The sequence below is a fragment of the Palaemon carinicauda genome, chromosome 29, assembly GCF_036898095.1.
Source record: "Palaemon carinicauda isolate YSFRI2023 chromosome 29, ASM3689809v2, whole genome shotgun sequence".
Lineage (NCBI taxonomy): Eukaryota > Metazoa > Arthropoda > Malacostraca > Decapoda > Palaemonidae > Palaemon > Palaemon carinicauda.
The window spans coordinates 78337139-78355755 of NC_090753.1; the positions used below are offsets into that span (position 1 = coordinate 78337139).

An 18617-nucleotide genomic window follows, 5' to 3' on the forward strand; every position below is an offset into this window, starting at 1 on the left:
GTTATCGTACTTTAAGTAATCTATCTCACATTTGATATTTCCATTGGTTTTTCACCTATTTTTAAATCAAGTAGTGAATGTTAATAGCTTTTGATGAGTTATTCTTTATGCTCTCTCTCATGCACACACATGCACACACAAAGACAATCTCCCCTATATAACAAAGAGCAAGTCTCTCTCTCTCTCTCTCTCTCTCTCTCTCTCTCTCTCTCTCTCTCTCTCTCTCTCTCTCTGTATATATATATATATATATATATATATATATATATATATATATATATATATATATATATATATATATATATATATCCAGTTACACCCATCCATTGGGAAAGGATACACTAATATATATATATATATATATATATATATATATATATATATATATATATATATATATATATATATATATATATATATATGTATATATATATATGTATATATATATATATATATATATATATATATATATATATATATATATATATATATATATATATATATATATATATATATATATATATATCCACAGGACCAGGAACATTCATCCTTTAAGTGCTGAAATATGGCGGAATCTCTTGTGTTGTAAAACTTCCACATAGCCTATTGCTTTATTGATACACAATGAAATTTCATCAGTCTTTTCCTCAACACAGAGGGCATTTGAAAGAAAAGATTAGAAAAAAAAATCATTGCCATAACTATACTCGAATTGCATATAGTGAATAAAATCCGTGTACAGAAAACTTTCACATCATCAGTTGCTTTTAACACCTACCCAGAAAGTTCATTAGTAGTACATCTATCACATTGTGCCATCCCTAGCCATAAATAACTTTTAAAGATACCACATCTTCATGTAGTAACACATGGTTTATGGATGTTAAAAAGTTAGAGGCACATAATGATACTTTGATGTGAATTATTAATATGTTGAGTGCTCATGCTGCAATTGGATGTAAGTGTTGTACTATATTATGTGAAATGCTGACTGCTTTTGACTGTAGGCTTATAAGATAAAATGACTGAATAATAATAATAATAATAATAATAATAATAATAATAATAATAATAATAATAATAATAATGATAGGGAAGTGTGGAATATGGGGAAAGGAAGAGTACCCCTGGATACAATCCAGTTTATAGCTCAAAAGCAGGTACTCGGGATGGGAAAGATTAAGGAAATAGGGAGAAAGAGAAGTACAGGAGAAGAATAAAAGAGAGGGGCAGACCCTCTTGCGATATTAGGGAATTGGTATTATCTAAGAAGCTGACTGTGAAGGTCTTGTAGAGATTAGGGTTCCCCTACAGTATATGACCAGAAAAGCAGACCTACAGTAAAGTAAATAATAACTGTTTAGCTGGGGGGTTAAGATGATCTTTTCTTCTAGATATGAAAACAATGATATATTTGTAATCTTTTTCATTATCTAGTAAAGGCAAAAATATCAAAACATTTATTTGACGAATGACCTTTCTCCCCCAACCCCACTAAAAAAATAGCTAGTCATCACATATTGGGAAAGCCATTAATTATGACATATTCTATTAGTGATACTGATGATAAATAAGATTTGTATTCCTCAAAACATATTCAATATCATCAGGGCTTTGAATTGCATCATTAAAAATTGGGAGATTATATCCTTTTTATACATACTTAATTTGGAAGTTGAAAATGCTCACTTCCTACCATGATATCACTGAGAACTATATGGATTTATGCAAGCCACTAAAAGATTGTTAAAAAATGACAGCATACTCACTTCTCAACAGCTCCTCACAGCTTGTCCCTTGATCTTCTGAAGTGGAGGTGGGCTAATAGCTAACTTACCCACTGTCTTCCTCACATTTTCTCAAACAACAAAATATAGGATTCTGCTGTTGATATTCAATACAAGACCCGACCTTGACTGTCAATGAGCTGGATTCATTACCAGATGAAATTTGGGTGCATCACTTCTCATAATTTACCGGATATTTTTAATTTGTTTTTTCAGCGTCAAGTCACAGATGCGTACTCTAAAAGCCAGAGGTAGAATTGATAGGTTTCAACTACTAAGTGGAATAAGCCTATAACTTAAGAATAGAATCGATCCAATGTTACTGAGCCATTTACACTTTGACCAGTCAGTCTTCTCCAAATACCAACATTGAATTTATTTTATGTTGGAATTTGGTACATATGGTCCCGCACTGAGATCCATGTGAAAGAAAATCTTGGAGTTGAAGCATGAAGTATATGTTAAGAGTTCGAGCAGCAATATAGAAGAAAGGAAGCGGGAATGAAGGTTAAGTGAAAATCTAAAAGGTGGTTTCAGTTATGGACCTTAGTTACAGCGTAGAGACTTTAAATACCTACAGTGCAACACATGAGGAGATGTTAAGAGTTCGAGCAGCAATATAGAAGACAGGAAGCAGGAATGAAGGTAAAGTAGAAAGCTAAAAGGTGGTTTCACTTATGGGCCATAGGGACAGTGCAGAGACTTTAAATACCTACAGTGCAACACATGAGGAGTACTGATAGTACTAGCTTGTATATTTTCTGATATATTATATTTAGGGTCAATTACAGAAATAGTTATTGATGATTTTAAGCAAGTACAATACCTCTCCATATAGGGTATCTACTATGAAAAGATAACAAAAAAGATATGGTTTTCAAAGTTGATCAATCTGCACCCTCTGGGAGAGCTCTATGTGAAAGTAGACCAGAAGTAAACAGCACGTTATCTCATGAATCACCATGAATTCTTAACTGTAAGAAAAAGAAAATCTTACAAAGAGATCAGTCATGTTCTGTTCTTACAACTCGGAAGAGTATTTCAAATCTTGCTGGTAAGTTTTAACTTGTTTTTTTATTTATCTAGGTCTCTGTAAACTCCTATCGATCATAAAAATTATTAAAATTTCAATAATACAAATTTGTGAGAGCTTTCTATAAAAGGATAGTGGAGGAAAACAGCAGGTAGCCACTGTTCTTTGGATTTATAAATTTAGCATTAACAGCCCAGTGCTGGGGTCTGTGAGGCTATTCAACACCCAAGCGCAAATGGGGGAAAACCAGCAGTGGTACTATTAAGTAAAAGATAGCAGTTGGACAGCAAGAATGAAGAAAGGAAGCAGGAACGCTAGTAAACTTTAAGGATATAAAGCAAGTACAGCTAGAAGCTAAAGGTATACTACTAAGACCATTAGGCAATGCCTACAATGTATCATTCATTTGTTCAAGATTGCCGCACCTTACATGCGACACAGGCTCTAGTAAAGTGTACCCTGACAACAGTAACCTACTATGAAGACCAGTCTTTCATTTTGCACTTGTGGGATCTCAATACTTTCCAATATTTATTTCACACCTTGAATTAGTGGATATCAGAGACTGCTCAGTGTTTTGCAGTGGTCTTTCTTCTCTGCAGGGTAGATATAAAAGGCAGTGGATATCTGCTACAAAGCAACTGTATGCCATACAGTACAAACAACCATTTTCTAAGTAAAATTTTTTTACGAACTAAATGTCTTGCTAAGACTATTTCAGTTTATTTTTTTTACATTATTCAAGCATATTCCAGGCCACCCTTAAAATCATTCCAGAGCTGCTATAGCAAACTAATTCATTCAACATCTTGATGAACCAACAAAACATATTTGTAAAATTCTCACGTTCCACGTTCATAGCACACCCAGTTATTAAGGATTGAAAACCTATCTTATGATCTTTCATAATTTTTACAGTTTTTAAACCTTTTTCCACAAAGGCACCCAGTATACACGGCATATATTGTTTTTCAGGCCACCTTCTCTCATTCCCTCTACAAACTGACCCTCAACATTGTACTATGACTATTAATGATCTTTTTGATTTCTTGTCTTTTACATCACTTTAATTTTCCTTCTTCAAAATTCTTGCATTACATATAGTATTCCTTTAGATAGAAAATTTATTGAAAAGATTGAAGTAAAAGTATAAATACCCTAACACTGTACAATACATAAAACATGCATTTTTCAATATTAAACTTACAGTACCCGATGATCATATAGCTGTCAGCTCTGCTGCCCGACAGAAAAAACCTACGGGCGGAATACGCCAGCGATCCCTATACAGGTGGGGGTGTACATCAACAGCGCCATCTGTCGAGTAGGTACTCAAGTACTCTATGTCAACACAGAACCAATTTTCTCTCTGTCGTGCCACCGGCAAGACCTACTGAATACGCTCTTGTTTTCTGGATTGAATTTCACGTTATTTGGTGAAGTATTCATCTCTAGTTATTAGCTATCGCTGTGCAGAAGTTATCTTCAATACTTCCTTGCATTCTTTTTTGGATTTGGATTATTTGTTGACGACTTGGATAGATTTTGACTTCCCCCCTTTGACTAATTCAAGATGTCTGACCCTTCTCAAGTCCCCAAGTACAGGAAATGTAGCGCTAGGGACTGTTCAAGGCGTCTTCCGAAGGCCTCTATCGATCCGCACACCGTTTGTTCCAATTGTAGGGGTAAAGCCTGTCAATTGGAAGATCGATGTGAGGAATGCGCTGGGCTTTCGGAATTCGGGTTTCAAGAATTCCTGAAATATGCACGTAGGCTAGAGAAGGATAGGATCAGGAGGAGTTCGTCTCGCTCAATTGATTTTTCCTCTCCCCATGCCCCTCAACCTATTCCTTCCCCTGTAGTGGTTGCACCCGACCCCCCTGCTAGCTCTCATCAACCTTCAATGGCGGATATGATGCGTGCCATTCAGGCTCTAGGTGAGAGAGTCGAGTCATTGGCTAATGACCGCAATCAACTCATGGCTGATGTCAGAGAGTTGAAAGGTAAAAGTGCAGTGGGAAGTGAAGTGAGTGTCAGTGCAGTGAAAAGTGTCAGTGTTACGCATGAGGGTGCGTCTGTTCGTGCCTGTCGTCCTCCCAGTCCGGGACCTCTTGCAAGCTCCCAAGCCCAGGGGAGAAGCAATGTCGTACGACCAAAGGGTTCGACAGGCTTTAATCAGCGTACAGACGTACCCTCCGTGGTTTCGGACGTATCTTACCGAGATCGTCCCACCCACAAGAAGACGAGTGAGCCCATTTTGTCCTCGTCTGCGGAAGAGGTTTCTAGACAGAAACGATGGACCAAGGTCTCACGGCCTCTTAAGCGTAAGGTCCCTTCCGAGCTAGTCCAACGGCCCAGGTGTAGCCACTGGGTCAGTTCGGACTCGCTGCAGTCCTCCGACGACTGCACACCTCCCAAGAGAGGCAAAGTGGTACCGCAACAGGCAGTAACTCCGTCTGTTGCCGCACCCGCTGTTTTAGACCCTCAGTCTCAACGGACAGTAGCTCCGTCTGTTGCCGCTTTTGTAGACCCTAAGTGGTCTTTACTGCAGTCTATGCAGACTCAGTTAGCTGCGGTTATGCAGGAGTTTCGTGCGGAGAAGGTTGACACTGCTCCCGTCAGCCTACAACCTGCCACGGTTGTGCGCCCAGCTCACGCTGAGGCTGCCTCCTCCCACACTCCGGCTGCGGAGAAGGTTGACACTGCACCCGTTAACCTACAACCTGCCACGGTTGTGCGCCCAGCAGACGCTGAGGCTGCCTGCTCCCACACTCCGGCTGTGAGAGCTCCTCCACCCATGCGCAGTCGACCCTGCCAGACGCATGCTGACTCCCACAGACGCACGGAGCACTCCGTTGCCGTGCGTGAGCTACCACAACAACAGGAGGGTGGAGTTAGGCTGCCGTGTTTTGACGCGGTGCGTCAGCCTCCGCAACCCACGGTGGTCTCCGCTATCCTTCCACAGTCGGGTGTAGACTCTTTGCGCACCCACTCAGCTTTGGTTGTTGCCAGTTCTCAGACTGACCAACAGTGGCATGATGTTGGGTCCAGTGCAGCCACGCATGCACCCGTGCTGCCGGACTCAGCTGTCCAGCCCACTCCGTTGCCTCTTCCTCCTCAACATTCAGACGATGGTATCTCTGATGATGACGAAGCTGCACATCTTGACGACCAACACTCCGACATCGAAGAACCCAAGACCACGCCTCCCTCCTTAGACTTTAGGAAAGTGCTTGCGCTCTTTAAGGATTTGTATCCAGACCAGTTTGTGTCTGCAGCACCACGCTCGCCTCCCTCTGAGTTCGCTTTAGGCATGCAGTCAGCAGCTCCTGCCTTTACGAAGCTCGTACTCGCTCGCTCGTCCAAGAGAGCCTTAAGGGTACTGGGAGAGTGGTTGCAGTCCAAGAAGCAATTGGGAAAGACATCCTTCATGTTTCCCCCGGTCAAGCTTGCTTCCAGATCTAGCGTCTGGTATGCCACGGGAGAAGTTCTCGGCTTGGGAGTTCCTGCCTCTGCCCAGGGCGACTTCTCAAGTCTGGTAGACTCTCCCCGCAGGCTGGCTATGAGACGCTCCAAGATTTGCTGGACCCCTTCGGACATGGACCATCTTATGAAGGGAGTTTTCCGCGCTTTCGAGGTCTTTAACTTCCTGGACTGGTGTTTGGGAGCATTGAGCAGGAAGACCTCCCCTTCTGATAAGGAGACTTCCATGCTCATCATGTCCTGCATGGACAAAGCCATTAGGGATGGGTCTAGTGAGCTTGCGGCTTCTTTCGTGTCTGGGGTACTCAAGAAGCGAGATCACCTTTGCTCCTTCTTGTCAGCTGGAGTCACCCCATGTCAAAAGTCGGAGCTGATGTTTGCTCCACTCTCGAAGTGTCTCTTCCCTGAAGAGTTAATCAAGGAGATTGCTGCCTCCTTGATCCAGAAAGACACCCATGACCTGGTGGCGTCATCCGCACGCAAAGTCACCCCTTTGCCCTCCATACCTAGACCTAGGATAGACACACCAGCGTCAAGGTTCATTCCGCCCTTTCGTGGCAGAGCCTCCAGCAGAGGAGGTGCTCGTGCCGGAAGTCAACGTGGGAGTAAGAAGAAGGGTTCCAAGTCCTCTAGAGGCAGAGTCTAACTGCCACCTTCTTCAGACAGCAGTGGGAGCCAGGCTCAAGAACTACTGGCAGGCCTGGGAGAACAGGGGCGCAGACGCACAGTCTGTGAAGTTACTCAGGGAGGGGTACAAGATACCACTCTTGCGCAAGCCCCCTCTAGTAACGACTCCCATCAACCTCTCTCCCAGGTACAGAGAGGAGGAAAAGAGGCTAGCTTTACAGCAAGAGGTGTCTCTCTTACTACAAAAGGGAGCGGTAGTCATAGTCCGGGACCATCAATCCCCGGGCTTCTACAACCGCCTCTTCTTAGTGCCGAAGAAGACAGGAGGGTGGAGACCGGTGCTAGACGTCAGTTCTCTGAATGTCTTTGTCACAAAGCAGACGTTCACCATGGAGACGACAAAGTCGGTTCTAGCATCGGTCAGGAAGGAAGACTGGATGGTCTCGTTAGACCTAAAGGACGCGTACTTTCACGTCCCCATCCACCCAGATTCCCAACCTTTTCTAAGGTTCGTTTTCGGGAAGGTCGTATACCAGTTCCAAGCCCTGTGCTTTGGCCTAAGCACGGCACCTCTAGTTTTTACCAAACTGATGAGGAATATTGCCAAATTCCTGCATTTAGCAAACATCAGAGCCTCCCTCTATTTGGACGACTGGCTTTTAAGAGCTGCGTCAAGTCGTCGCTGTCTGGAGAATCTACAGTGGACTCTAGATCTGACCAAGGAATTGGTTCTCCTGGTCAATATAGAAAAGTCCCAACTCGTCCCATCCCAAACTATAGTTTACCTAGGAATGGAGATTCAGAGTCAAGCTTTTCGGGCTTTTCCGTCGGCCCCCAGAATCAGTCAAGCCCAAGAATGCATCCAGTCCATGCTGAAGAAGGACCGGTGTTCGGTCAGACAGTGGATGAGTCTGATAGGGACACTTTCATCACTGGACCAGTTCATCGCGTTAGGGAGACTCCACCTTCGCCCCCTTCAGTTTCACTTAGCTGCTCACTGGAGAAAGGACAAGACGCTAGAAGCGGTCTCAGTTCCTATTTCCGAGAAGATGAAGTCGTCACTGACTTGGTGGAAGAACAACATTCTCCTCAGGGAGGGTCTGCCACTGGCTGTTCAGACCCCCGACCACCTTCTCTTCTCGGACGCATCGGACACGGGCTGGGGTGCGACGTTGGACGGTCGGGAATGCTCGGGCACGTGGAATGCGGTTCAAAGCGAGTTACACATCAACTGCAAGGAGCTACTGGCAGTTCATCTGGCCTTGAGAAGCTTCAAGTCCCTCCTTCTAGGCAAGGTGGTGGAGGTGAACTCCGACAACACCACTGCACTGGCGTACATCTCCAAGCAAGGAGGGACTCATTCGATGAAGTTGTACGAGATCGCAAGGGACCTCCTCACCTGGTCAAGAGATCGAAACATATCCCTTGTAACGAGGTTCATTCAAGGCGACATGAATGTCATGGCAGACCGCCTCAGCCGGAAGGGTCAAATCATCCCAACAGAGTGGACCCTTCACAAGAATGTATGCAACAAACTATGGGCATTGTGGGGCCAACCCACCATAGATCTGTTCGCAACCTCGATGACCAAGAGGCTCCCAAATTATTGTTCACCGATTCCGGACCCAGCAGCAGTTCACATAGATGCCTTTCTTCTGGATTGGTCCCATCTAGACCTTTATGCGTTCCCCCCGTTCAAGATTGTCAACAGAGTACTGCAGAAGTTCGCCTCTCACGAAGGGACACGGTTGACGTTGGTTGCTCCCCTCTGGCCCGCGAGAGAATGGTTCACCGAGGTACTGCAATGGCTAGTAGACGTTCCCAGAACACTTCCCCTAAGAGTGGACCTTCTGCGTCAGCCGCATGTAAAGAAGGTACACCCAAGCTTCCACGCTCTTCGTCTGACTGCCTTCAGACTATCGAAAGACTCTCGAGAGCTAGAGGCTTTTCGAAGGAGGCAGCCAGAGCGATTGCTAGAGCTAGGAGGACATCCACTCTCAAAGTCTACCAGTCGAAGTGGGAAGTTTTCCGAAGTTGGTGCAAGTCCAAATCAGTATCCTCAACCAGTACCTCTGTAACTCAGATAGCTGACTTCCTGTTATACCTAAGGAAGGAAAGATCCCTTTCAGCCCCCACGATCAAGGGTTACAGAAGCATGTTGGCAGCAGTCTTCCGTCACAGAGGCTTAGATCTGTCTAACAACAAAGATCTACAGGACCTCCTTAAGTCTTTTGAGACCACGAAGGAGCGTCGGTTGGCCACACCAGGTTGGAACTTAGACGTGGTACTAAGATTCCTTATGTCAGCAAGGTTCGAGCCACTTCAATCAGCCTCTTTTAAAGATCTCACTTTGAAAATTCTTTTCCTCGTCTGCTTAGCAACAGCTAAAAGAGTCAGTGAGATACACGCCTTCAGCAGGAACATTGGATTTACATCTGAAACGGCTACATGTTCCTTACAGCTTGGTTTTTTAGCCAAAAACGAACTTCCTTCTCGTCCTTGGCCCAAATCGTTCGAAATTCCAAGCCTTGCTAGTTTGGTTGGAAATGAACAAGAAAGAGTACTATGCCCAGTAAGAGCTCTTAAGTACTATTTGAAACGGACTAAGCCATTACGTGGACAATCAGAAGCTTTATGGTGTGCCATTAAGAAACCTTCTTTACCAATGTCGAAGAATGCAGTTTCTTATTATATCAGGCTTTTAATTCGAGAAGCTCATTCCCATCTGAATGAGGAGGACCATGCTTTGCTGAAGGTAAGGTCACATGAAGTTAGAGCTGTCGCAACTTCAGTGGCCTTCAAACAAAACAGATCTCTGCAGAGTGTAATGGATGCAACCTATTGGAGAAGCAAGTCAGTGTTCGCATCATTTTACCTTAAAGATGTCCAGTCTCTTTACGAGAACTGCTACACCCTGGGACCATTCGTAGCAGCGAGTGTAGTAGTGGGTGAGGGCTCAGCCACTACATTCCCATAATCCCATAACCTTTTTTAATCTTTCTCTTGAAATGCTTTTTATTGTTGTTTTTTGGGTTGTCCGGAAGGCTAAGAAGCCTTTCGCATCCTGGTTGATTTGGCGGGTGGTCAAATTCTTTCTTGAGAAGCGCCTAGATTAGAGGTTGTGATGAGGTCCTTTAGTATGGGTTGCAGCCCTTCATACTTCAGCTCCTAGGAGTCGCTCAGCCTCCTGTGAGGATCGCGAGGCTCAGTAAGGAAGACGTACTTAAAAAAGGCAGAGTAATTGTTCAAGTCGACTTCCTTACCAGGTACTTATTAATTTTATGTTTGTTATTTTGAATAACTGCTAAAATGAAATACGGAATACTTAGCTCTTAAGGTTAACATATATGCTGGTCTCTACCCACCCCCCTGGGTGTGAATCAGCTATATGATCATCGGGTAAGTTTAATATTGAAAAATGTTATTTTCATTAGTAAAATAAATTTTTGAATATACTTACCCAATGATCATAATTTAAAGGACCCACCCTTCCTCCCCAATAGAGACCCAGTGGACCGAGGAGAAAATTGGTTCTGTGTTGACATAGAGTACTTGAGTACCTACTCGACAGATGGCGCTGTTGATGTACACCCCCACCTGTATAGCGATCGCTGGCGTATTCCGCCCGTAGGTTTTTTCTGTCGGGCAGCAGAGCTGACAGCTATATGATCATCGGGTAAGTATATTCAAAAATTTATTTTACTAATGAAAATAACATATTTGCACAAGTGAAAAAAAAAAGAAGAAAAAATAGACAAAGTTTCACATCTTAAAAGTGAATGAACCTTATGGGATACTGGTACTCACATAGCAGAGTAATCAATGTTTTTGCCACTACCTTTTTCCAGATTCACCGACTCTCCTTTCGACTTATCATGTATTCCCACGCAGCTCTGCAACAAAACCAAGTCTTTTCTTCTCAATTTCTGGCTGCTTTTCTTACTTGGGCCATTTGGCTAGTACAGTAGTATTTTGCTTCTCCATCTTGAAAAGCATCTTGACATGTAATTATAATAATAATTATATTCAAAGCACATATTCATTATTTGACCAAGCCCTGTAGTTTTAAATCTGGTTTCTGAGTTTCCAAATAATATCTGTGTAAAAAGTGAATTCTTGTGATCTCCAGAGCTGATAAAAAATGAGTCACATTGAAAAAATGCTCTTCTGAGGATGCTAAAGAATCATCTTAAAAGAACTGAAAGGAGTCTTAGTATAGAAATAACACCTAAGTCTATGGTTAAATTGAAAATTTTACTACTGTAAATTTCATACATAAATTTTTTTTAGCCACATTTTCCTTTCCAAATAAGAAGTGAAAGATTTTCAAAACTGATCACTGTGGATCAGAGAAAAAATTCAGTTGAAATGAAGACTACAAAAACCAAGACTATAATGGGTATGTATGAAAAAAGAAAAATTAAAAGGTTGACATCTAAGGTAAAAAGGGTAATTTTAATACACTTGATATCCAAAATAGCTAATATTGAAAATAAATATACAAGATCTGAGAAAACAATTTCAAATAATCAATACAAAATGGCAGAGGTTAAACTCTAGCACCCTAAAGGGAGTACCATGCAGTATATTTTGCATGGCACACTGTAGATGGTACAATAGGTTCTTTGCAGGATCTCTCAAGCCACGCTTTACTGCTTTTCACTTTGTCTTTTTATGTTCTTCCCACGCAAACCTACAAAACTTCTTCCACTTTGCCATGCGCTAATTCTAACCTCTCATATAAGTTTAAATCCCTCAGGCAAATCATATAATTCTATAAAACATGACTCATTGGTCTTCTTAAACTGCTATCCTCAGAATGGATGTTCTTGAGGCATTAACGCATCTATTCTGCACGCAATATTTCTTCTGGATGTGGTACTATGCTAAGGGTACTAACTTTAACTGAATTTTATTTATAAGATTTAAATCAAGATATTGTAGCTATTTCCAGTTTTAACAACCATTACAAACACTTATAAAATATCTACAGGTATTTTCATGAGCGTCTTTGAACAAATCCCTGCAAATTATAGATAACAGACCAATTATACTTTATTTGCTTCAAGAAATACCATTTCCATCAGCTTGCCTGCAACATTCAATCATTTATTTCCCCTAAAATCACATAATATATCATATGAAATACAATATGTATACTAGTGTTAAGTATTGAAATAAATTATTTAAGGAAGGATCAGTTTTACATATTTATATTCAGGTGCAATAAAATTCTTTTTTTTAATATACTTTAACATACTAGAGCCTTAGTATTTTAATATGTATTAATGTATAAAAATATTGCCAAAATTGAGAATGTCCTTACAGGTAATAATTTTAGTTGTGATGGGGTATTTCACAACGAATAATACAATACTGTTTCACAATGAATACAAGTCTAATCTTCATCAGAATCAAAGCCAGCTCTTCGATTGACCTGTGCACCGGCGTTCACAGCAATCAAGAAATCCTGCTGCTTGCCTTCCTTTAATCTCTGTCTAATAAGTTCTGCAATTGCCTTGTCAGTCCTCCGCTCCAGCTTGTCCAACTGTGATTGAATCCCTCGTTTCAGATCGAAAGTTATCTTTTTGGGGGCCAAATTACTGATCTCAACCTGAAAGAAGGTAAAATATGTATTGGTTTTATAAGACCTCATAACTATGTATACGGTATAGTACAACATTACTGTACAGAGGTCCTTAACTTACAAACTTAATTGATTCCAGGAAGCTGTTTGTAAGTGTAATTTTATTGAATTGTGGCCTAGGTTAGGCCTAACATGAATTCCCTGCCTATGCTTTCCAGCTACAAAAGTCAACAAAGAGTCAGGTTTCATATGAAATAAATATCAGGTTATCACAAATAATGTTTTGCTTACTTGGGCACCAACCGCCCGTTGAGATACTACCGCTAGAGAGTTATGGGGTCCTTTGACTGGCCAGACAGTATTACATAAGACCCTTCTCTCTGGTTACGGTTCTTTCCCTTAGCCTACACAGACACCGAATAGTCTGGCCTATTCTTTACAAATTCTCCTGTCCTCATACACCTGACAACACTGAGATTGGCAAACAATTCTTCTTCACCCAAGGGGTTAACTACTGCACTGTAATTGTTCAGTGGCTACTTTCCTTTTGGTAAGGGTAGAAGAGACTCTTCAGCTATGGTAAGCAGCTCTTCTAGGAGAAGGACACTTCAAAATCAAACCATTGTCCTCTAGTCTTGGGTAGTGCCATAACCTCTGTACCATGGCCTTCCACTGTCTTGGGTTAGAGTTCTCTTGCTTGAGGGTACACTCGGGCACACTTCTATCTAGTTTCTCTTCCTCTTGTTTTGTTAAAGTTTTTGTAGTTTTTATAGGAAATATGTTATTTTCCTTAGTAAAATAAATTTTTGAATATACTTACCCGATGATCATATAGCTGCATCCCTGCTGCCCGACAGAAAAAATCTACGGGCGGAATACGCCAGCGATCGCTATACAGGTGGGGGTGTACATCAACAGCGCCATCTGTCAAGTAGGTACTCAAGTACTCGATGTCAACAAAGAACCAATTTTCTCCTCTGTCCCACTGGTTCTCTATTGGGGAGGAAGGGTGGGTCCTTTAATTTATGATCATCGGGTAAGTATATTCAAAAATTTATTTTACTAAGGAAAATAACATTTTTCAATATCAAACTTACCCGATGATCATATAGCTGATTCACACCCAGGGGGGTGGGTAGAGACCAGCATTACAAGTTGACATTATGAGCTAAGTATTCCGTATTTCATTTTAGCAGTTATTCAAAATAACAAGCATAAAATAAATAAGTACCTGGTAAGGAAGACGACTTGAACAATTACTCTGCCTTTTTAAGTACGTCTTCCTTACTGAGCCTTGCGATCCTCATAGGATGCTGAGCGACTCCTAGGAGCTGAAGTATGAAGGGTTGCAACCCATACTAAAGGTCCTCATCAAAACCTCTAATCTAGGCGCTTCTCAAGAAATGATTTTGACCACCCGCCAAATCAAGTAGGATGCGAAAGGCTTCTTAGCCTTCCGGACAACCCAAAAATATTTCAAGAGAAAGATTAAAAAGGTTCTGGAATTAGGGAATTGTAGTGGTGGAGCCCCCACCACTACTGCACTCGTTGCTACGAATGGTCCCAGAGTGTAGCAGTTCTCGTAAAGAGACTGGACATTCTTAAGATAAAAGACGCGAACACTGATTTGCTTTTCCAATAGGTTGCGTCGAATATATTTTGCAGAGATCTATTTTGTTTAAAGGCCACGGAAGTTGTGACAGCTCTAACTTCGTGTGTCCTTACCTTCAGCCAAGCTTGGTCTTCCTCATTCAGAAGGGAATGAGCTTCTCGTATTAACAGTCTGATAAAAATAGGATAAAGAATTCTCTGACATAGGCAAAGATGGATTCTTAACTGAACACCCTAAAGCTTCAGACGGGCCTCGTAAAGGTTTAAAATAGAACTTAAGAGCTCTTACAGGACATAATACTCTTTCTAGTTCATTTCCAACCATACGATAAGTTTGGAATATCGAACGATATTGGTCAAGGCCGAGAAGGCAGCTCGTGTTTGGCTAGAAAACCAAGATGTAGAACATGTAGCCGTTTCGGATGAGAATCCGATGTTCTTGCTGAAGGCATGAATCTCACTGACTCTTTTAGCTGTGGTTAAGCATATCAGGAAAAGAGTCTTAAAGGTGAGATCTTTCAGGGAGGCTGATTGAAGTGGTTCGAACCTGTCTGACATAAGGAATCTTAGAACCACGTCTAAATTCCAACCAGGTGTAACCAAACGACGCTCCTTCGTGGTCTCAAAAGACTTAAGGAGGTCCTGTAGATCTTTATTGTTGGAAAGATCTAAGCCTCTGTGACGGAAGACTGATGCCAACATGCTTCTGTAACCCTTGATAGTGGGAGCTGAAAGAGATCGCTCTTTCCTCAGATATAAGAGGAAGTCAGCTATTTGAGTTACAGAGGTACTGGTCGAGGATACGGATACTGACTTGCACCAGTTTCGGAAGATTTCCCACTTCGATTGGTAGACTCTAAGGGTGGATGTTCTCCTTGCTCTAGCAATCGCTCTGGTTGCCTCCTTTGAAAAACCTCTAGTTCTCGAGAGTCTTTCGATACTCTGAAGGCAGTGAGACGAAGAGCGTGGAGGCCTTGGAGTACCTTCTTACGCGTGGCAGACGTAGCAGGTCCACCCTTAGGGGAAGAGTTCTGGGAACGTCTACTAGCCATCGAAGTACCTCGGTAAGTTATTCTCTCGCGGGCCAGAGGGAAGCAACTAGCGTCAACTTTGTCCCTTCGTGAGAGGCGAACTTCTGCAGTACCTTGTTGACAATCTAGAACGGAGGGAATGCATATAGATCTAGATGAGACCAATCTAGTAGAAAGGCATCTATAAGAACTACTGCTGGGTCCGGGATAGGTGAGCAAAGTATTGAGAGCCTCTTGGACATCGAGGTTGCGAAGAGATCTATGGTTGGCTGGCCCCAGGTGACCCAAAGTCTCTTGCATACATCCTTGTGGAGGGTCCAATATGTTGGAATTATTGTCCCTTCCTACTGAGACAATCTGCTAAGACATTCAAGTTGCCTTGGATGAAACTCGTTACTAGTGAAAAGTCTAGACCTGTTGAACAGGAGAGGAGGTCACTTGCGAACTCGTACCATGTCAGAGAGTAGGTCCCTCCTTGCTAGGAGATGTACCTCAAAGCAGGGAGTTGACCGTGTTCACCTCCACTACTTTGCCTTGAAGGAGAGACCTGAAGCTTTTCCAGGTCAGACGTACTGCCAGAAGCTTCTTGCAGTTGAAATGCATTGTCCTTTGACTCGAGTTCCATAATCCCGAGCATTCCCTACCGCCTAAGGTCGCACCCCAGCCTACGTCCGATGCGTCTGAGAAGAGAACGTGGTTGGGAGTCTGAACAGTCAGGGGAAGACCCTTTCAAAGGTTGATAAAGTCCTTTCATCAAGTCAGACCAGACTTATCTTCCGGAAACCGGGATCGAGACCGCTTCTAGCGTCTTGTCCTTTTCCAGTGAAGAGCTAGATGATACCGAAGAGGACGGAGGTGTAGTCTTCCAAGTGACACCAAATGAACCACGGATGACAGTGTCCTAACCAGACTCATCCACAGCCTGACAGGGCCGTGTTCCTTCTTCAGCATCTTCTGGATGGATAGCAGGGCTGGGGGTTGATCGTCTTGTTCAGCCATGTCCTCATCAGAGGGTTCCTCATCCGAAACTGATGAGGAAACGGCAACGGAGTGGGCAACGTCTGACTCGCTGAATCCGGTCGCACTGATGGATGCGTGACGGAGCCGGACACAAGATCATGGTACTGCTGCACAGTCTGTGAACTGTCAACCATGGGGACGCGAGGAAGTACAGCGACAACCCGAAACTGTCTAGACTGTCTGGGTTGTGCAGACAACCCCTAATCGGGTTGCTGAGGTTGCCGCACTGCGTCACAACAAGTCACCTCTGCTGGTTGTTGAACGTCTTCCTAGTGACACACTGAACGTCCACAACCACCTCCGAGAGTCGCTAAACGTCAACGTGCGACTGGCAACCCACACTGGGTCGCACCGGTGGAGGAACCATCTCAACTGGCGGACGTGAGTAGGATACCTCAGCGTCAACAGGGCGTACAACCAACCGGTAGGAAGGTTGTTGGCTAGAAGGTTCTTCTCCGTAAAAAATCCTCTATCAAGGACTAAGCTTGGACTGCATGTCTTGCAACAAAGCCCAAGGTCTATGGGAGCAGGTGTGGCAACAGACGGGGTTAGCGACTGAAGCGGAACCATTTACCATCCCTGGAAGCATGTTATGCTTTAAATAAAGTCCATAGGAGGCTAAGCAGCTTAAGGCTCCTTTCCAAATGACAGAGTCCTCAAGGGAATATCAGAAGGAGGGAGAACAGCACTTTCTCATCTACAGGAACCATGTCCGAGAAAAGCTAGGTTATCTCAGTGAGGGATTCACTGGTGCATAAGCAGCAGACCAGAAGGCAACGTTATGTAACTGCTTGACAGTCTGTGAACTGTCAAAAACTGAACTGTCAACCACAACAGGTGCGTGAGGACATACAGCACTGGTGCATTAGTAGCAGACCAGAAGGCAACGTCATGTAACTGCTTGACAGTCTGTGAGTTGGCAACAACCAAAGCTGTGTGGGGAAGCCTCAACTCCTGACTGACTAGTCTGCTGCGGGCGAGTGGCGGTAACCACAGTGTGTTGTGGAGGCTGACACACCGTGTCAAAACACGGCAGCTTGTGGTAGCTCACGCACGGCAACGGAGTGCTCCGTGTGTCTGTGGGAGTCAGCATGCGTCTGGCAGGGTCGACTGCGCATGGGTGGAGGAGCTCTCACAACAAGAGTGTGGGAGCAGGCAGCCATGCTGGGCGCACAACCGTGGCAGGCTGTAGGCCAACGGGTGCATCGTCAACCTTCTCCGCAGTCGGAGTGTGGGAGCTGGCAACAACAAAAGCGGAGTGCTGGTGCGTGGGAGGGACTGCCGTGGGTTGCGGAGCATGCCGCATTGCGTCAAAACACGGCAGCTTGACAGCACCTTCCCACTGCTGATGCGGTAGCTCACGCATGTCAACGGAGGGTGCAGCATGAACATGCGTCTGCAGTGTCAACCTTCTCAGCACGATACTCCTGCATGAAGGAAGCAAGCTGAGACTGCATAGTCTGCAGCATGGACCACTAGGGTCTACAAAAGACGGCAACAAACGGAGCTACTGTCCGTTGTGACTGAGGGTCTAAAACAGCTGGTGCGGCAACAGACGGAGTTACTGCCTGTTGCGGTACCACCTTGCCTCTCTTGGGAGGTGTGCAGTCGTCGGATGACTGCAGCGAGTCCGAACTGACCCAGTGGCTACACCTAGGCCGTTGGACTTACGCGGAAGGGACCGACTTGCACTTAAAAAGCTGCAAGATTTGGTCCATGGTTTCTTACGAGAAACCTCTTCCGCAGACGAGGAATAAATGGGCTCTCTCGTCTTTGTGTGGGTGGGGTGATCACGTCGGCAACGTGTGTAGATACACCCGAAACCACGGAGGGAAACGTCTGTTCGTCGATCAAGGCCTGTGGAACCCATAAGTCGTTCGACATTACTTCTCCCCTGGGCTTGGGAGCTTGTAAGAGGTATCGGACTAGGTGAACAACTGGCACGAACAGACGAACCCTCGAACGCAACACTGTAACACTTTGCGCATATCACTTTATCACTTTTGATTTTCTGTTTGCACTTATTTCACTGAAATCGAAACTTTAACTGATTTCTACCTGAAACACGCAATCCTATCCTTCATTAAAAGGTAGTAATTGCGAAAACAGTTTACAATGCAACAGAAAAACATAATAAAAGATAAAGAATTCAGTGGCTGGAAAAGAGACTAAACACTAGATCAAATAAACTACGTTAAGCCTGGGAACAAGAATAAAACTCTAGAAACGTTTTACCTTCTTCCCCTACAGCGACTAGGGAGAAGAGTAAAAAACGAGAACAACGTTACCCGCTTGAACGAAACGTTTATTCTCCTCTCTCTCCCTCCGTCTCTATCCCTCTCTCTCTTCTCTCTGACTTAGAACCTGAGAGAAGAGCCCAATTATATATCGTTAAAACATATTATTTGCTAAAGGAAAAAACTGAAAGGTTTCCCAAA

At 43.5% G+C, this 18617-nt stretch overlaps 1 protein-coding gene across 1 annotated transcript in view; it reads right to left on the reverse strand.

The window, feature by feature from the left end:
- Positions 1-11186: 11186 nt before the first annotated feature.
- Positions 11187-18617, reverse strand: part of LOC137622832 (coiled-coil domain-containing protein 12-like) — a 56619-nt gene continuing 49188 nt past the window's right edge. Inside the window, exon 4 of the mRNA XM_068353413.1 lies at positions 11187-12544. Within this exon, the coding sequence (XP_068209514.1) occupies positions 12329-12544 (216 nt within the window). The 3' untranslated portion in view covers positions 11187-12328. The remainder of the gene's footprint in view (positions 12545-18617) is intronic.